This window comes from Astatotilapia calliptera, chromosome 7 (genome assembly GCF_964374335.1).
Source record: "Astatotilapia calliptera chromosome 7, fAstCal68.1, whole genome shotgun sequence".
NCBI classification, from domain to species: Eukaryota; Metazoa; Chordata; class Actinopteri; order Cichliformes; family Cichlidae; genus Astatotilapia; species Astatotilapia calliptera.
This window is the reverse complement of record NC_137428.1, coordinates 2,747,103-2,768,282: the sequence shown is the minus strand read 5'-3', so window position 1 is coordinate 2,768,282 and position 21,180 is coordinate 2,747,103. Positions and strand designations below refer to the sequence as shown.

General features: G+C 41.4%; 2 protein-coding genes across 2 annotated transcripts; one reads left to right on the top strand and one right to left on the bottom strand.

The window, feature by feature from the left end:
* Positions 1-6,339: 6,339 nt before the first annotated feature.
* On the top strand, positions 6,340-16,289 carry tat (tyrosine aminotransferase). Its single transcript, XM_026172463.2, has 12 exons — positions 6,340-6,481; positions 8,099-8,403; positions 8,506-8,610; positions 8,746-8,813; positions 8,995-9,153; positions 9,593-9,731; positions 9,822-9,874; positions 13,601-13,753; positions 13,892-14,020; positions 14,222-14,305; positions 15,420-15,518; positions 15,609-16,289. The coding sequence occupies exons 1-12, from the start codon at positions 6,477-6,479 to the stop codon at positions 15,747-15,749; spliced, it is 1,440 nt and encodes a 479-aa protein (XP_026028248.2). The 5' UTR covers positions 6,340-6,476; the 3' UTR covers positions 15,750-16,289.
* Positions 16,290-18,401: 2,112 nt separating this feature from the next.
* On the bottom strand, positions 18,402-20,737 carry pyurf (PIGY upstream open reading frame). The gene is made up of 2 exons (XM_026176835.2): positions 20,277-20,737; positions 18,402-19,212 (listed from the first exon to the last, which is right to left on the bottom strand). Exons 1-2 carry the CDS (start codon positions 20,477-20,479, stop codon positions 19,077-19,079), a joined length of 339 nt encoding a protein of 112 aa, XP_026032620.1. The 5' UTR covers positions 20,480-20,737; the 3' UTR covers positions 18,402-19,076.
* Between the last annotated feature and the right edge of the window lie 443 nt (positions 20,738-21,180).

Below are 21,180 nucleotides of genomic sequence, written 5' to 3'. Positions count from 1 at the left end.
TTATGTTGTATTTTTGTTTAAGCTATGACACCAGTCTGTCCAGGGCTAACACACACAGACGGACAATCGCACTCACATTCACACACACAATTAACCTAACCCCACTAACGGCATGACTCTGGACTCTCTGGGTACTCCCACAGAGGAACATGTCACCTCCACACAGAAAGGTCCTGCGTGGGGTTCAAAACCAGGATTTTGTTGCTGCGAGGCAACAGTGCAAACCACTGCAGGATGATGACAGAGCGACTAAAACAGATGAATATTTGCTGGTTGGTGGTGTCGTGTGGCTTTAACAGTATTACTGCTGAGCTGTGCTGTAGTGCTTTTGGTTATATCGCCTGGCGTCACTGCCAGCACTGCTTCTAGTTGGTTTTCCTCTCCGTACTCCAAGGACCAATCACTGGTAGTCGTGTATACTTTTCCTCTGCAGGACATCTACAAGTCACGGGTCAGCACCGAGGTCAACCATCGTCCCACCCACTCTGTTTGCAGATGCGTATTTACACAGGTCTATTGGAGGGAACAGTAAATAAGCGCAGCGTCATGGTGGGGGTAAAATGAGGACGTTGTTAACTAGCTTAACTCATCCTGGCCTTGAATGATGGAGCCAGGATAAAAAGATAAACAGAGCAAACAGCTAGTGCAGTGTTACCTGGAACTGCTACTTTCTTCTGTGGTTTTTGAGTCGTCTCCTTTTGCACATTTGTGCTCGTATATCTCAAAAACCATTAACGATGAAAGCCTGAAATGATCACGGACTTGCTTTATTTTGCATTTTTGTGAAATATAATTAAACGCCATTCAGAAATTGTCAGTAACTATCTTTTGCAATGTGATTTTTTTATTCGTTTGTGCTTGAATACAGGTCTTTGCAGGACAGGATACAAAGGAAGATGAGATGTACGTCACGTGATGAACTCGGACCCTGTGATGTGGTTTAACCACAGTTTGTGTGCAGCTAAACGCCGCCCCCAGAGGCTTTTTAACCTGTAAAATCAGAACCTGCAAAGCTAACAGGTTGCAGATGTCAGACGTGCTTCTTTCTTCCTTGTGTTTTCTGTATGGAGATGAAGGCCAACACAGACACAGAGTTTACTGACATCAGTGATGTGGAGAAGCACAGGAAGGGGATGAGTAGGCTCTACTTCCTAAGGAAGTTAAGATCCTTCAGTGTGTGCACCAAAATGATGAGAGCTGGTACCCTCCACCCTGTGGTGGAGAGGACGTGACAGTGTTGTTCCATGACGGATACTGGACATACTGGACATACTGGACATGCAGCAGAGCTCCTTTTCAAACAGACCGGTTCAGTTTTGCTGCCTCAAACACAGAGACAGAAAACATTCACGCCTCATGCTGCCACCTTCTATAATCCAATATATCTGCCACAGAGATCAGCATGTGACCTGTTACCACCTACAACACAATCTAAATCACATCGAGGTGACAGTAACCGTTATTCGCCATTACAAACAAAGCGGAGTTATTACGATGATGATGATTTCAGCTACTGTCAGTGCGTCCTGTTTTATTTTCATTTTGCTGCGTGTGTCTGATGTAAGTCCCAGAGACGGTCATTTCTGAGCTTTCCCATAAGACCTTAAGTCCTTTCTTTCATTGTTGTTGTTGCTTCTTTAATCATCTTTTAACTTTCTGAGCTTTTGCTGATGTTAAAATAAAGCGACTCATATGAAGCACTCACATCAGGCTGATATCACCAGATGCTGGTGCATCCCTGCTGAAAATGAATTTAGTAATTCTTCTTTATTTAAATAAGGATTATGGTCTCGGCTATTCTTCTTGGCCTTCTGTTGATCGACAGCCACGAAACTTTGCAAGGTGACACAAGAAGCCAAAATATCTGGTTAGTAACTCTTTCTCTTATTTGCTCAAACAATATTTTTTATGGTTATCTGTGAGTTAAAGGGATTAACAAGAAACAGGGTTTTATAAATGTTTACAAGTATAGATTTATCTGGCTCTTGTATTTCTAATAAGACACATTTCCTCACATAGATAGAAATTAAACAGGGAAAACAGTTTTTTTTCTGGCTGTTTGTGCCAATAAACACAGTTTTAGTTTTTTAGCATTTTGAGGCAGGACATTTGAAGAACTTGTCAACTTTGCAAACCTTTTTTTTACTAACACATCGAGTTCGTTCAGATTAGGAGGCAGGATTTTGCAGGATCTCCCCAAAAGCATGAAACAAAAACAAGAGAAACAGAAGTCACACAATAACATTGAAAAGGCATTCTTCAGTCTTCCTGCTGAGACTTTAAAGTATTCTATTATTTGTAAATTGTGTTTACCTCACAGTATAAAACACCTTGAGTAAACTGTTCTTGTCATTTGTTGCTATACAAATAAAACTGATTTGAATTGAACTGAAAATAAAAGGCAGCCACTGTAGCTTTCATTGGTTAGTGAAGTCCTGCTATGAAACCTCCTGCTGAGTGCTTCTGCCACTGTCATGTTAGCTTTCCTTCTCATTCAGATGCCACAGAAAAATCTTATTTACAAATTAACGTCATGGTCCCCTCAATAAAACTCGTTTGCTACAGCTGCTTCTGTCAGACGCCACTCAGATGCCCATAGCTCCATATGGAGGAGATCACCACCACAAAAACAATCCACCCTCTGTGAAAGGACAAAACCATCCACAGCACAGCAGCAGATTAAAGATGGGGCAGAGGCTGTTGCTTTTTTGTAAACAGGAGTCACTCCCTGCTGGTCAGTGGGCAGAACGCTGGCTTCACCTCTCAGACCTGAAAGCTAGAGGAGAGTCTCCTTTTCATTGACATTATTTTGAAATGACTGCATGATGCTTGACTGATGGGCCGTTGCATAAAGAGTAGTTTCCACCTCTTCACTGTCAGCCAGTCAGAGTGCTCACTGTAGCTGTCGAGCATTAAGTGTGTTTGGTTTGAAGTTCTGTTTGTTTGTCGGCTATTGATTGAGAACACAGTGACTGGCTGTCCGCACACGTGAATGCATAACATGTTTTTCTCAGTCAAACGTCAGTCTTAGTATTTTATAGCCTCCATGAACCAGTAACTTTTTGTCTTGGTACGTGACGTAAAAGCGTAAATGATGTGCAGGAGCTGCAGAGACTGTAAATCGTTCTAAGGTGGTTCGGTTTGGAGGAGTTCACTGACCAGTGACCACTCAGTGAGCACACAGAGCCCAAATCATCACTCCTCCTCCACTGTGCTGACAGCTGCTCTGAGGCCTTTCCTCCGAACGTTCTGCTGTGTATCATAGACAAACATCTCCACTTTGGTCTCGTCTGTTCCAGAAGTTTTGTGCTTTGTTTTTTGCTGTTTACTTGAGTATTGCGTAGTCTGACCTTGGGGTGAATTCGTTGGGGAGTTCTTGCTATAGAATGATGGACTTGTTCTGAAATGACCTCTGAGATGGATGAGCAGCAGCACTTTCTGATGTCTTTCCTTCTTGGTTCTCCAGATCTCCAAACTGCCAGGACCTCATCACTTACCGATGATCAGATAATCTAGTGCATTTGATAGACAGCATCTGGCTGCTGCTCACACTCTTTACATCACTAAGGTTGGACTTGTACATTTTCATTCCTTTAAAAAGGACGAGAAAGGCTGAGCGTGTCATGGTCCTGGGTCATTTGACCCAGTGTTTTGCATCTTCCTGTGTTTTGTACTATGATTTATGTATCCAGGGCCTGGAACAAAGAGGGCACAACCATAAATTTAAGTCTTATAAAATCCAACCAGGTAGTTCCGGTGAGCGACAGTCAGTTTATTTACACTGAATAATGAACAGAGAGTCTGAAGAGTTTTCAAAAGTGTGACTCCTTCTGTGGTCCGTGGTGTGAAAGGTGGAAATCCAACACTCGATATTTACAGCAAAGCTCCGCTCCCACAACACACTCCTTACCAGCTTCCTGACAAGACAAGACGTGATGATCAGTTTAGTGTTCACGCCAGGCACGTGCAGAGGGGGTGGAGGGGGCTTGAGCACGTTGGGTGCCCCAAGTGCCCTTTTCTTGAGGCATTTTTTCTTCTATGTGTGTGCGTGTGGAGTCCTGCCTGTGCCCCTCAACAAAAACATTTAACTATTATTCACAATTTTGCTAAATAAAAGGCTTGCATCAGTCACATGATGTCCATTAACCAATGCTCGCCCTTGACGGCAGTGCGTGCCGGTTACGAGCCGGGAAGGAGGTCGTGAAGAGCTACAGGGCTTTTCCCTGCCACATAAATATGGAATATTATAATATTATAATTATGATATTCAAAAAACCGCACACACTGTATATATAATCTGTAAACAGATTATAGATTAGATTTATATTTTAAATATGACAAAATGCTGCAGCAGCAAAATGATTGTATCTCTTTAGTTTAAACATTTAGTCAGATTGCTGCCTGCACAGGGTGGACAGCCAAACAAACTGAATCATCATAAATACATTATTTTATAATTTTTACTTTGTTTATTTTTACTTTATTATCATAGCACTAGGAATAAATGGCCTGTATTTATATAGCGCTTTACTAGTCCCTAAGGACCCCAAAGCGATTTACACATTCAGTCACACACACATTCACACACTGGTGATGGCAGCTACGTTGTAGCCACAGCTGCCCTGGGGCGCACTGACAGAGGCGAGGCTGCCGGACACTGGCGCCACCGGGCCCTCTGACCACCACCAGTAGGCAACGGGTGAAGTGTCTTGCCTAAGGACACAACGACCGAGACTGTCCAAGCCAGGGCTCGAACCGGCAACCTTCCGATTACAAGGCGAACTCCCAACTCTTGAGCCACGATCGCCCAATAAGGGAAGGATTATGGATCAGCACCATGATGCAAACTTGTGGCCATACAGTATATACAGTATTCTGGAGATCACTGCATGTGCGTGTGTGTGTGTGTTTTATGTGTATCGATTTTTTAAAATTATTACTCATGTTATATTATTGTCCAGACATGCCCCGTAAGGACACGAGGAGGAAACAGTGACAGAAGCAGCTGTGTGAGGCTAAAGCAGTGAATCCCTCAGCAGCTGGAGTACAGGACAGGTCACAATAACACACGCATCAGTTGTTGCATCGCAGAGGTATTCAGGTATAAAAACAATAATAAACACAATTTCTTGGTTCTATAACATTTCCTGTCATTACTTTATTATGGATTAGGTGCAAGAGTTGTTAAGTGGGGCGACTGTGGCTCAGGGGGTCAGGAAGCGCATCTGTCGCCGGTTCGATCCCTGGGCTCTCTGTCCTGGTCGTTGTGTCCTTGGGCAAGACACTTTACCCTCCTGCCTACTGGTGATGGCCAGAGGGGCCGATGGCGCGATGTGGCAGCCTGGCTTCTGTCAGTCTGCCCCAGGGCAGCTGTGGCTACAACTGTAGCTGCCTCCACCAGTGTATGGATGAATAGTGGAATTTTAAAGCGCTTTGGGTGCCTAGAAAAGCGCTGTATAAATCCAGTCCATCATTATTATTATTAAGTGTGGATAATTAAATAATAGCAGATTGTGCCTCGTTCTCAGGTGGACAGCAAGTGGAGAGTGAAAGACCAGAGAAGGAGATGGAAGGAGGAAGACTGTGATTCACAGGCAGAGCCTAGTTTGTTTTCTCACAATTTTCTTTCATAATTTTTCTGTTGTCTTATGGTTTTATGTGCATAAAGCAAAGAAGAAACCTTGTTTATAAATTAGGAAGCAGTGGAAGGTGATGACATCTCTTTGATATTTCCTGGGAAAAGCTTTGATCTGGATGGTCTCTGATCAGTGCTGGAAACTAGACTCATTCATTTCCATGGAAGAAGGACTCGTCCATGGAAAGTGCGTCTAATGGCCAAGTACATGCACAAACACATACAAGGAATTTGGTTCCAGTAGATGTAAATCACAACAATATGTAAAGGACACAACACACACACACACACACACACACACACACACACACACACACACACACACACACACACACACACACACACACACACACACACACACACACACAAAAGTGTATTTAGGTCATTAAAAGCATTAAAATGTTAGTAATGTTTTGGCCTGAGATGAAGATGACTTTCACTTCCTGCAGACCTTCATATGTCCCCGCTGTGGGACTCATATTTGCCTTCACGATCAATAGATTTCTGCCCTGCTGTCAGACCCTCGCTTTGGCCCCAGCTGATTCTGGCGTGACGCACTGAGGCGGTCTCCCTGTGCGTGAGGCCAGCTCCTCTCTTTCACTGCTCCTACATGCTGATTGATGCTGTTAAGGTTTTGTGGTCGTATGGTTCTGGTTAGTGATGTTAGAGGGGTGTGATGGTACAACCCTCAACCTCCACCAATGGAATTATGGGCAGGGCTCAACACCCATTTTCAGGGATCTCGCTATAAAGCCGGGTTTGTACTTCCTGGCTTCTGTTCTTTAATTTAACTGAGAGCGATTAAACTGCGCTGCTGCTTTTTGGAGACTTTGAATAAATCATGAGGTAAGTAAACAACATTATTTTTCTTTCTTTTTTAAAAAAATTATGTAATTTCATTAATTGGCAGATTTTAAATCATGTATGAATTGAGTGGCATCCTGATAAATTACAAGTTTTCAAAGACTTATATTACACATTACAGCACTCTTATTACGACTGGATAACTTTATGCTTTAAACCACTTAATACTAAACCTCAGCTTCTTTGTAGACCGATGAATCTATGAATGAATTATCAATGAAATATTAACCTGTGAATGCGGTCACTTTCATTTATTACAATCTTGAACAGAAAAGCTTTGAAAGTTAAAGTGTAATCCAGCAAAAGAGATCAAAATCTGAGCAGATCAATAATTCACGTTGATGAGGAAAATATATAAATTGTTTCTTGTTTTTTCTTTTTTTACGCACAAAACCTAAAGTTTACAAATTTTTTTTTTTTTGTACCTCAGGAAAAAGATTTTTTTTCACAATGTAGGCGAGACCATTAACAACTGTTACAGTATATATAGTATAGTACATATATATATATATATGAGTGTGTGTGTGTGTGTGTGTGTGTGTGTATATATATATATATTCGTTTTTTAAAAAAAACAAACCCCATAGATAATACTGATGTATGAAGGTTGTCGGTGGAAGATTTTTAGTATTTCTAGTATTTTATTTTAGTATTTTCCAAACACAAAGTTCACACAGCTGGAAGTAAGCAGGAGTAATCAGGCCCAATAAACACCAAGAACCCCCCTCCCCCCCCCCCCTTTTTTTGGAGCCCTTTGTTCATATACCGGAGATGACGGAGCCAAATTAAAGAAATGAAAACAGAATTGAACAATTAAATAAACTAAATGTATTTAATAGAAAGGAACTAAATGCATCAACATCAGAAGGTGAACCCAAAGGCCCAGATTAATTCATTTATTCTATTTCATTGGACTCAACTTATGTCATTGTACTAAAAACACAAAGAGCAATTAAATGCATAAAAAATACAAATAAAGATTCTAATTAATCTAATTAATGTAAAATGTTCGTATTCATTTGAATTAATTTTTGTGGTGATTTAACTGTTTTTAAAATAAATTTTTAATTTGACATGCTTTATGTATTAATTGGTAAATGTATGCATGTATGTATTTATATATTATTAGTTGTTGGTGACCGCACCATCACAAACACTCAGAGCTCTCTCTTTAGTAAATACCTAAACAAATAAATAAATAGAAATAAATAAACATTCTATAATGCAGAGGAATCACTGATGATGAAATCAGTCATAATAAAATAAACAAAGGAACTAATGAATTTATAGAATTAGGATTTTTCTGCGTTGGTATTTATATGCATTTGTATCAATTTACATATTTACAGAAACTGGGAAAAATAAATAAAAATACATACGTTTACATTAAATAAATATATTAATAAATATGTCTGTAATACAGTTACAGATATAAATATGATAAATATCAATACATATTTTTATATATTTAATATATAAATATTGTATATGAAATTGACACCTCTGCAATCTAGGAGAGTATAGATACAAAGTACGGCACATTACAAGACTGAGTCTGATTAAATGAATCATTTGTTAATCCTGTGCTGGACTCTTTAGTTCCAGGATGGAGACCAAGTCTTACATGGTTCAGATGAACGGGAATGGAGTTTGTGGCAAAACTACGGTAAATGGAAAAACCCTAAATGAAAATGGAGTGAACAGAAACGGGGTGCACGGGAATGGCGTCCACCATGTCAACATCAAAGGCGCCTTATACCCGATCAAATCTAAGAGCCGGAGGCAGAGGTGGGAGGTGAAGCCTTCGGAGATGGCTAACAACACGCTCAACCCCATCAGGGCCATCGTGGATGGGATGAAGCTCACCCCGAACCCGGAAAAACCCATGATTGCACTTTCGATCGGTGAGGAGATTCCTCGTAAAATTCCCTTTAGATTTGGGGGTTTGCATCATGCTTATTCTTTGTTTTTTCTAACTGCTGATTACCTTCACCTTTGCTCCTCAGGGGATCCCACCGTGTTTGGAAACCTGCCCACCGATGGTGCAGTGCTTCAGGCCATGAAGGATGCCATAGACTCCCAAAAATACAACGGCTATGCTCCCTCTGTCGGTGAGCCATCCCTAAAGTGAAATGATGTGAAAAGATAGATGCAAAGATGAATATGTTTTTCTAAGAGCCAGCAAAGCGCAGAAGAAACTGTTGAACATGTACAATCATGAATCCTTTCTCTGCGTCCACTGACAGGTTACCTGCAGAGTCGGCAGGCGGTGGCAAACTTCTACAGCTGCCCTGAGGCTCCACTGGAGGCAGAGGTGCTCACTCCTCACACACATTACCGTCTGCCCCTAAATCTGAAATGTGAACTACACTTTTACTAAAAACTCAGTAGCAAATGGCTTTGGCGTCAATCTGCTTGTTACAGTGGATTGTTTTGAGTTCCTGTGTGAAATTAACAGATTCTCCGAACTAAAGAAGACCCTGTCTCTCTTCCAGGATGTGATTCTGACCAGCGGATGCAGTCAGGCCATCGACCTGGCTATCAGTGTGTTGTGCAACCCAGGAGACAATATCCTGGTACCGTGCCCAGGCTTCTCCTTATATAAAACTCTGGCTGTTTCCATGGGCATCGAGGTCAAACTTTACAACCTGCTTGTAAGTGTGGGGACAGTTTCTCTGTTTTTAATGCTGGCCTAAGCACTAAACACTTTTTGGGCTGGAACAGTTATGATTATTACATTTTAGTGGCATCATCTTTTCAAGTACATCAATCATGGGTAAACTCAAATGGATCTGCCACACTCAGCTTATCTGTTATTTCTCCCAGAAAGATTTCACATATTTTAATGACCACATCTCAAAGGAGCAACAGAGCAGGAAACATGTGAATGAGGCTGGTGACGGTGAAGGCTGTGGAACACACAGCATTTATGTTTTCTGTTAACTGGATTCATTTATATCAAAGAATCAGATTTTATGAGCATGTAATTTGTAAAGTTACTAAAGTAAAAGTGGCATGAACATAATATACAAGTAAAGTAATGATAATAAACACTCATCGGTGCATAAACATGTATTATGATTATTTTCACAGCCGGAGAAGTCGTGGGAGGTTGACCTGCAGCACATGGAGAGCCTGATTGATGAGAGGACTTCCTGTCTAATCATCACCAACCCATCCAACCCGTGTGGCTCTGTTTTCAACAAGAAGCACCTGCAGGAGATCCTCAAAGGTTGGCTGCACTCAGAGTGGGGAAGAATTCCAGTTTTGTAAGCAAACAAACACAACATCTCTCAAACAATTCCATTCTTCTTTTGTCCAGTGGCCTCCAGACACTGTGTCCCCATCCTGGCTGATGAGATCTACAGTGATATGGTGAGTGTAGCAGCTGTCGACACAAGCTGCATCTCAGCACAGGTGGGCTTGGCTCGTGCAACACCAGCGAGGCACTTTCTTTTTGTTTTAAACCACAATGACAGTAGATGTTCTGTTCCAATTGGTGGCATTTGCCCTGGCTCTGCATGTGCTGATGTGCGTGCACAACCTCACATCAGCACATGGGGGGGATTAGTGCCTCTGTGCAGGCCAGTGGCCGGGAGGTCAGCAAGGACAAGCAGTGGATAGATAAAGATTTAAAGTGAGACCGCATCCATGTTAAAACATACAGTCCAGTACTAAATATAAAAGGTAAGTCCCACATGTTTCTATTTTATCATTTTGTCATGTTGGTTGTAAAAACTGTAAAAGCCACAAATTGTCACACAAATGTTTTTGGACATTTAAAGCAACTTTTGTCAAAAAGGAGCAAAAACATGTGATTTGAACATTTGAACAAGTATCGAGTGTACACTCACAAAATAGTACTAGCATTGTATAACCAGCACTGCTCCAAAAGGAGTTATGTTGACATTATCTAATAAGTGTATGGTTTGTTCACCTGTGTGGAATATTACATTTCATTCCAATTTACAGCAGTTTTCTCAGGGCACCTTAAATAGTGAGGTAAAGACCCGAGCAATCAGACGATCCTCTCTGAACATCTCTTGGTGATGGTGGGGAGAAAGACCTGCCTTTTAACAGGAACAGACTTCCAGTAGAACTATGCAGCAAAACTGTGGTCTGTTTTTCTAGGCCCAGTGACTTACAGGTTTTCTTTAAAGATTTCAGGTTTGATTAAATGGAATAAAGCTAGAACAGATTTTTGTCTAATAAACAGAATTAAATCATCAGCATATAGTGACAGCTCGGTCTATACTGGACCAGTCACACTGTTTTTCTGAACACGTGGGTGTAATCGTGGAGCTCTTTCAAAAGTTTGATTGCTCATCAGCTTTGCATTATCAGAAACTGTGAAATATTCCTGTTTCTCAAGATTCTTTCAGATATTTTTTTCAAAAGCAAAACTTTTCCAACATATTAAAACCAATCAATGTCTACTGTACATCGAAGGATAATAGGGTCTTAAATATTGTTATATTCAGAACTAAATATTTTATATAAACCTTCCAGTTACAAATCCTTCTCTGCTCATTATCAGCAGTATTGCATTTGCTCATAATAAGAATAATAATGTAACGTAACGTTTATGAGGACAAGCTTATTGTCCTCACATTTGCTAAAATATTTTCTCGCACTTGAAAGTAATAAAATTAGATCTCCGCTCATAAAATGTGAAAAGTTCTTATTCTGCAACTCTTCTTGAAACCGTCAGTGATGCAACACATTTTAACATGCATGTCTTATGACAATGAATGTGTGTGTGAATGGGTGAATGACTGAATGTAGTGTAAAGCGCTTTGGGGTCCTTAGGGACTGAGTAAAGCGCTCTACAAATGCAGGCCATTTACCATCAGTCTGGGAAAATCTGTACTGGTCAAAGTTTAGTTGAAGGTCATGCAAATATGTCCACAGATAAGCAGACACACTCTCTGGCAGCCATCATATTGTTTGTCAGCTCGCAACAAATGGAGATGAGGCAACAGTGCAGTAATTTTCCACTGAGAATTCAAATTGATCAGTAAGAACACCTTTATTTCCTTTTTATAGGCTATAAGTGCATCATATGCATTTATACTAACTATTATTTTAAAAATGATATGTACATATAGAGTGTTCTACCTCTGACATAAATGGTTCCCGAAATATTTGAACTTACACTCGTTTCTTTCTTTCTTTGTTGCCTCACCTTTATCCTCCAGGCATGTCTCTACTAAATAAAACTCACGTAGCAGTAGACAGTAACGATGATGCTTTAGCATCTTTTAGTTCGTGGGGGTTCGTTTTGAGGAGTTTCCGATCATCTTTGTCTCAGCTGAAGTTGACAGTTTGGGTCTTGTTCGGATTTATTCCCTCCAGTCCTTTGTTACATCTGAGCTGTTTTGACTTTTGCACTTTACAATGTGTTGGTCTGTCTAATGAGTGCAAACTAAAACAATCGATCGATCAGTCGTTTAAGAGGCATTTAGTACATGCATGCTGCACACTGCATCGTCTGTGATATTGCCATCTTCACACGTTTTCATCTCAGCTCTGGAGTTGAGATGAAGATGTGTGCTTTTGTGGAAAAACACTGGGAGGCCTTGTGTCGCAGTGGACTTGCTGACTCGCCTGCTTGATGATATTAAAGCTGAACAAAAAACAACTTTTGAAAGCTTGTTTTTGTGGGAGCTGTTGTGAGTGTAATAGTTTAAAGTCGGGGTTACTGGGTGCTTCCACAAACCAACTCGCCACCATTGGACCGTTCCATAATGAGCATGTGCAGACCAGAATGACTTTGCACTTTTTTGGCTGCATGTGCTTGCAATTACTGCAGCTGTCTGGTTTTGTTACAGCAGAACCTGGGGAGGAATGGGGGCTGTGTGGTGGGTGGAGACGTGGCCTCAGGGTGCACTGGTGAGGCCTGTTTTTCAGTGAGCGGCGACTGTGAGCTGCAACACCTAGGACGTTTCAGGCAGTGGGTCAGTGCCCCTGCTCCTCACCTCTGTAAGCCCTTCAGTGATAAATTGTGGTTTTATGGGGCACGTCTGCACAGTCAACATGCTCTCTGTGGAGATGTTTGACCTGCCTATGAGTCACAGTTATAAGCCATGCACACAGCTGCACATGCATTCACTCCATTGTCTCCATCAAGCTTTTCATTGCATCTATGTTGATCAATGCTTTACATTTGTCCTCCTCTTGATCTGAGAGGCGTTTAAGACATTTGTGCCAGAAAACGAGTTATGCAATCACGTTAGTGCTGCTGTTATGTCATTCACGTCAGTCTGGCCAATAGGATGCGGGGTAGTGTCTTTTCTCCATGTCACGCAGCTGTAATAAGAACCAGCTTTCTGTGGGTGAAACGTTTCTCTTTGTGGTTACCTCAGCATCGGCCTCCCTCTTTAACTCTCTTCCTTTTGTTTCTCTCTGGTATTTTTGTGAGACTTTCAGGAAGAAGATTATGCAAAAAGTTGATGTAATTGTTGTTTGTGTCTTTTAACACTTTCCTCGCTGCTGTGTTTTACTCTGTAAACAGCTGCTGTCATGCTGTTAGTGAACATGAGGATGAAAGTAGTTCTGACTATACATCGCTGTGTAAATGACAGAAGTTTGTTTCCTCTTCTTTTTAAGGAGGGCATCAGACACAAGTTGAAATGAAGAAAGCATAACTACAGAAATGCTTAATTAATAAATAAGACATCAGCTGATCTCTTTGAGCAAGTGCTCTCTTTGAGCTGCTTCAGTCAGCAATAGTTGCTGTGCATCTGCAACTTGCTTTGCAACCCACCTCCAGCCCTGGGTCTTCCCGTCCTTCCTCTGATCTGCCTGAGAAAGTTTGGTCTCTCTTTAACACCGAGCCTTCGTGTTAATAACATAATTTCAAAATGACCAAGAATTCCTATGATTTTTTTCCGCTTATCTCCAAGCCCTCTCGTTTTTTTCACTGTGGTGTCAGTCTGTGGGAAACCCAAACTGATCCAAACAACAACAGCATGATGATTTTCTCCTTTTAAGTCATATGAATTAAAACGGCTGCACGTCAGTTTGCCTCAATGAAACATCTGTAAACGTCAAATATCTGCATATGTAATATAAAGTTTTTATTCTTGTTTTTGCCCTCAGGTTTTCCCAGGATGCAGTTCTCCTTCAATGGCATCCCTCAGCAGTGATGTTCCCATCCTGTCCTGTGGCGGTTTGGCTAAACGCTGGCTGGTGCCTGGCTGGAGGATGGGATGGATCCTCATCCATGACAGGGATGATATATTTGGAACTGAGGTACTTTTTATTTATTTATTTTACAGTTCCTGATGGGGGAAGCGTTGACCGATTGTTCCAATACTCAAACCCAAACACACAATGATATACAATAATTTGCACATTACATTTACCCGACTGACACGTTTCTTCGTTCAGATTCGACAGGGTCTGGTAAAACTCAGCCAGCGTATTCTGGGAGCCTGCAGCATCGTTCAGGGGGCGCTGGAGCAAATCCTCGACAGCACTCCTCAAAGCTTCTACAACAACACCATCGGCTTCCTTAAGGTAATGGAGAGAAGTTGTTTTAATATATTCCACCTTTATAATTAACTTTGAGTAGCAGTAGCTGACCCTGGTTCCTTTTTTGTTCCTTCAGTCCAGATTCTTGTTGTTATGTCTTAATTCTGTCTGAAATCACATAGTAATGCACATTAATATGCATCACATGACACTGTGTGAACGGTTTATCATCCTTTGCTTCCTCAGTCTAACTCAGAGATTTGCTTCAGCGAGCTGTCCTCAGTCCCCGGCCTGAACCCTGTCATGCCTTCAGGAGCCATGTACATCATGGTGAGTGTTGAACGTGTGGTTTGCATTCAAATTTCTGTGCCATGATCATTTTCTCAGTCACATTTAGTTTACTTAGCATCATCATTTTTGCAGTGAACTGTGCTCTGTGCCCAGGTTATCACATTTTATGGGAAATTTCCACAGTGTCTGGATTTTGCAAATGACTCACACTTAACCATTTAAATGACTTTAAAAATCAGATTTGTGAGTTTAAAACAGAAACTTTACAGAAGCTTTTAGACCTTTAATTCATACTTTGAATGAGGTCTTTGAGCAGCAGTTACAGCTTAGGTAATCTCTACAATATTTATATTTATTTGCATTCATCATTCATCTCCCTGTACCTGCTGCACCCCACAGCACGATGATACCACCGCCGTGCTTCTCTGTGGGGCTAGTGTCAGCAGGTAATGAGTGTTATGGGGTTTATAATGAGTTTAGGCGTGTCCATGTGCAGATGTGAGATGTAGATACATGGACAAAGTGCTTCTACTATGGCAACAAATAGTTACATTATGGCCTTTTGGACAGATTGTCATAGTTTACATTTCTCTTTGCCCATAACATAAAAGTCTGATTGATGGGGTGCTGGTGAGATGGTGGTGCTACCAGCAGGTTCTCCAGGACTTCTGAAACTCTATCAGAGCGACTGTTTGGGCTCCTGGTCACCTTTGTGATCAAGGACCTACCTGCCTGGCTACTCTGTTTGGCCAGACTGACGGATGTAGGAAGAATCCTCATGGTTTTAAATTTCTCCCAAAGTTTGGCCGCTAAGCACCCGGGGACACTGCTGGCAGATTTCTGCTTCACCATAGTTTTATCAAAGAGATCTACTGAGAGTTTTGGTGACGTGAAATAAAAATTATGGGATTTGATATCCCATATGAGAAATTCTCAAGTCTCTCCAGTCAGATGATTAAGGATGATTCAGGCAAATGGAATACAGCTGAGAACACGTCGGAACCACTAAAAGGGTCTGAATACCTTTGAAAATGAAAGATTTCATTGACTGGTGGGAAACTACAAATGAAGTGTGCACACAGTAAAGGAGTCTGAATGATGTCAGCATTCAGAGTTCAGAGGTTAGACCAACCATGGTGTTTACATTTTCCAGATTGGGATTGACATGGATCACTTCCCAGATTTTAAGAACGATGTGGACTTCACCGAACGGCTGGTGACTGAGCAGTCTGTCTTCTGTCTGCCTGCTTCGGTAAGACGCCATCACCTTTCCTCTCACTGCTGATTCGTCGGTCCTCACACCGACATATTTCTAAACTCCATCCTTCCTGACGTTTCACAGGCGTTTGAGTATCCCAACTTCTTCCGCATTGTGGTGACAGTCCCGGAGGAGACGATGCTGGAGGCTTGTGCTCGGATCAGGGAGTTTTGCCAGAGCCACTATCGCCCCCCCAGCCGTGACAGCAATGACCTGGACCAGTAATGCAGGGGCTGTACCAGTCTTACAGCTGTCCCACCACAACATTACCCTGAAATCTTTTTTTCAAAAGCTGCCATGGCAACAAAAAGCATGCAACAGCATATCTAATGGTGTAATTTTTATGTAAACTCTTAAGAAATGAACAAATGTGATATTTATATTTTATACTGACAGCTTGTATTAACCTGTACTTGTATATTTATATCAATTGTATTTCACTTACACACCTCTTTGATATAATCTGCAGCTAGCTTCTTTGTTAGTTTATGCTTGCTTTTTTTCCTGAGCTACAAGTAGAGGAAGTGAATGTGTTTGTTTATTTTTATAAGCCTTGTATACTGATAATCACATCCATACATGAGATCTATCTATCTATCTATCTATGTAGATAGATGAAGTATAAATATTGTGCATTATTTTCAGACACAGCATTTTGTGCCATTGTTAACAGTTAATATAATAAACTGTACTGACATAACAAGTAAAGGATAAATATTCAATGTTAAAGAAAAATCGCAGAATAAAATATAAACAGAAACAAAATAACCCTCCTCTGATGATTTGAATCAAAAATTTCACATTTGGATTCATGCAACTGCAAAGCCAAATACAGTTGATCAGCATCAGTCGCTACATGACAGAAACACAAGGTTCATGTGGTTTATCCATAACTTATGAGGCTTATTGAACAAAAACATGTTAAAATGAGGTTTTAATAGTTTCAGTGATCTTCGTTTCTTATCAATTCTTATAAATATTTTGGAGAACTTGTGTTTACAACACAGTGGAACAAATATTAGGACTCATAACGTGATCATTTTTTCTTTTCCAGAAGCCGAGTTTTGTCTCTGGATTAAAATATTTTTAAAAATATTTGATGCAAAACAAATGATTACAACAAACAACACATTTCTATATTTAGGGAATAAAAAAGAAAGGATTGACTAGCACTGCTCCAGTAAAATATAAAACTTACATTCATGCAGTTATGAAGCTTAACTTTAGTCCTGGCTTAACTGATTTGCTCAGAAAGAAAACACGAGTTTACCTGTGCAGCGTATTTTATCTCATGTTTGAGCTAGCTGGGACCTAAAGACTGCCTTTAATCTCCTTATGCACACCGAATGTCCTCCTTCATCACTGAAGCTGATCTCAAACCAGCATTCAGACTATCAACAACACTCACATGCTGCTCCATCTGCCTGCCCACAGTGATGGAGCCGTGACACAGCTGGTAATAACTTTTGGCTGGTCTGTGGAGCCTCCTACTGGGCGATGGGAAGGTTTGTTTTCTTGCCACACTGTGCAGGATAACCAAAAGCACCATGGAGGAAATGATGACCATCCTCCACAGATTCATTAATGAATGAGGTCAGGGCAGGCGTTACAAGCCTTGCTGGCCACTGTGCTGCTGGTGCAACTGCAGGATGCCATATCCATATTTCACCTGGGAAACTAATAAGTCATAAGAGCAATATATATCCTGAAGGGTAACTTTAAAGGCACCAAACGTAGCATTGACAGCTCCTCATGCAGCCACGTGGATCTCACGTTCGTGCAGTTTGCATGATTAATCCAGTTTATGGATAGACGTGCACATATGTGCTCAGTAAAATGTCAAACTACACAGAGCCTGGCCACATAAAGCCTGAGGTCTTTCTCTGGAATATCACAGGCATCAAATTTCTGTTTTGTTTTGATATATACGTAGTAGAGCCAGTGGAAGTTTGCTCATGACTGATGATACAAGTGCTCTGTGTGCTGCTGTCTGCAAAACTGACAAATCAAACAAGCAGTGACTCTTTTCAACTTTCTCCAACTTAAAATGACCGTCAGCAGCTCAGTGCTGGGCGTCTCTGCTCATACCAAAAGAGCACTAAGTCACGCTAATTCAATAAAATAACCAACCTGTCTCTTTCTGTTTCACAGAAGGATGAGCAGCTGTGAGGAAAGAAAATCGAGAAGAAACAGCATGACTGTGAGAACACAGAAGAAAAGAAACAACTTTAAAATCAAAGTTTGAAACTCAAAAGCAGGAATCTTCAGGTTTCTACACTCCGACCTGCCTCCATCGTAACTCTTGATTCAGATAAAAGTCCTTAGACGTCACAGTTTGTGCATTCCCAAAACTTTTCCAGCAGACACTGCATCATTTCTGCAACACCAGTTCAGTTTTCGTGGCTTCAGGTGAAGAGCAGCGTGTGTCAAATTTGCATTGCTCCTGAACCTCGAGCTCAACCCGAGACTTTGAGCAGAAAGTCAGCAGCTCTAATGCTGTCAGATCGCGTTTCCCTCTATGATGCACGCTGAAGGCACCTGCTGAACGTTCCCAACATTCATCACAAGAGGAATCACGCTTTCATGAGTTCAACATGAACTGTGGTAGAAAAACACATCTGAGGACGGTGTTGTGCAGCACGACTTAAAAGTTTTGGGTGCTCTGTCATGTTTGAGCTGTCAGGCAAGTTTGTCTGAGTTCCACTTTTAAATGTCAGCTTGTGAATTTTCTGAATGCAATAAAACTGAGACACACTGCAGATCACAGCACAGTCGATTCTGCACAAATGTAGTCTGTTATATATTCAAATGCATTCATTTAAAACGAGTAGATGTTCCCGTTTTGTGAAGTCAGGACTCAAGTATGGAAACAGTGGATTTGCATAAAGATTTTTATTATTTGCTCAGAAAATATACAGCCTTCTACTTTATGTGCAAATGATATCCAGGGGTTTGTTTAACAGCTGTATTGACTAACATACTGTGTCTCATACTCTAAATGAGACACAAAAATATTTTCAGCTTTAAAAAGCATCCATGCACCATCCGTCTTTACCTTCCTCCAAAGGGCTTAAAGAAATGAAAGCCACTTCAGCCACAGATGTTTTACAACTGTGTGAGGCTGGCAACTCAACACATCTGTGTTGAGTTGCCAGCCTAGTTGTGTCTGAAAAGCTTGATCCCCATCCAGCTCCAGAGGTGGAAGAAAACGTAGACGGGGATGGTGACGGGCAGCAGCAGGCTGTAGAAGCACACACTGCTGCTGCTGGTGCAGCCCTGAGGGAAGTTCTCATCCACCGCCGCAGAGTAGAACAAACCAAAGAGGGACACTATGGGGACCAGTCCCACCATCACAGACAGGGACAACATGTTTGCAGATGGGCTCGGAGGTAACGCGCTGCCGGATGATGATGTGTTACGTGCGCTTTGGTTAGAATGCCAAAATACAACTGAAAGAATCCAACACCTCAATTTTATTTAGTCAAACAGTTTTTTTAAAGCCAGCGTCCAGTTTGTTTTTGCTCAGGTCAACTCAAAGTGAAGGCTTTTCTGTTACTGTGCAGGTGTGTCTGAAGCATCTTTCCGAATGAGTCTGGCCTCCTGAGGGATCATGTTGGGAATGCCGTCGATGACGGGATAGGCAATGCCGAGCTCCTCGTTGATCAGCTCGTTGGTCTTAGGCTCGTATCTGTGGAGGAATAACATAGCAGAATAAGTCTTTCATAGCACTGAAGTGCTGACATTTCCTACAAACTGTGAATGCAGCAGCAGTAGCAGCTGTAGTTCATCTGAACTTAATAAAACCATGACACACACATGCAATGCTTGTTTTATGTTATCATATTTATGTAAGCATTTGCCCACAATGGGTGTGTGTAAAAAACACCAGCACAGATGTGCTCGTGTGCAGTCCTCAGGAACTCAACAACAGGAAGCTCGATGATCATTAATTTAAAAGTTTTAGGAGATAAACCTAAAAATCTAAATCTGATCTCAGAGAACTTTTCAGAAAAAAGATTCAGTGGAGGATACGGACAGTACTTAAATAATACAATTTACTGACATGTATTACAAAGTATAAAGTTTGAGAAGTATATAGACATAAGGTCCTGAAGTCTGTAATGGTCTTTGTGGTGTTTAAGAGCAGGTTATCATCAGTCTATGGGGTCAAATTATGAACCTCCTTCCTGCTGTTTGTATCATCACTGTTGGCAGATTCCAACTGCATCATCTCATCTGCAAACTTAACAACAACCAAAACTCGTGGTTAACAGCAATCTGAGGGCGATTAGTGAGGAAATCTAATATCCAGGTTCATCTGAACTCCAGTCTGTTTGGTGATGGTGTTAAATGTTGAGCCGTAGTTCACAAAGAGCTTCCTGGCGTAGGTGTTGTTTGTGTCTATGTGAGTGAGGGGTTGTGTTGAGAGCCACACAGATGTTCAGCTAAATCAGATTCAGGCATAATTTCCATTTGTTTTCACAGATGTAAAGTATCTGCGAAGGCAAATGACAGACCCTAATAAGCCAGCCAATCAGCAAGTACATCGCAGTGTTGCGTCTTCAAACTGGACAAGAACTGAACAATTTAAAAGGCTCAAACTGTTTTACACATTAGAAAGTGCGTGTGAGGTGGTGCCGTTTGTCCTGCTAGAGAGCAACGCGGCTGAACAACAGGAACAGAAAAAAGCAGAATACAGTGAGAGTAAACCAGAGCGTGTAAATAACCTGAGCACAGGTCTGTGTGTGTTACCTGAGCGGTTTCTTGGACAGCGGACATACGAGGACCTCCAGCAGGGCGGTGTCGAAAGGCGGCTGCGCTTCGTCCTTCACGTCCGTAAAGCTCCTCACCGGCGCGGAGACGGCAGCTACCCTCCGTAATAACGGCGTGTTTCTCACATTACGCTCAACAAAGAAGGTTTCAGTCAGCAATCTGCTCAAAACATTCTTAAACATGACCACAAAGTGCCTACCGCGTCCAAGTCTCCTACAGGAAGCATAAGTACGCGTGTAACCGTGAAATCAGTCCGCTTCCTGTGACTCCCTGGCCCTTTCGGGTTTAAAATGTTCCGCTTTTTCACTTATTCAATAAAAATATCTACCACGCGCTTGCTCACATATGCAAACTAACATACTATATTTAACACGGTAGATACCACTGCTAGTCGTACATGTCATTTGGTGAACGTTTGTTCGCGCAGTTTCCACATTTGCCCGCATGGTGGCAGTGTTCCACTGTTAGTGCCCCAGTGTTAATTTCATTCAAACGTATTCTGTGTGTGGGCTTTGACCAGATGTGGAAATAAAATAATGACAAAACATACAAAGAAACAATAAACATTAAATGAATGTGAAAAGCACTGATTTGGTCAGCTAGACTACACACCACATCACCATAAGGAGAGATCTCTATGCTGCCCACCATACTGTGGTAAATATCCTTAGAATAATAAAAGTCACGGCCACCCTAACAGTGGCTTTAAGTGAAGGAAACTAATGTAGATACACATTTTGTGAATTTTGCAACAGTTGCTGTTTGGAGTCTGATTTCTTTTAAGCCCCGTAGATGTCCCAGGAATGATTTCCCAGCAGGTTAGAGCCATACAATATTAAACATTGTGGTAGAGCTCAGTGCCAGCCAGGGCAGAATGCATTCC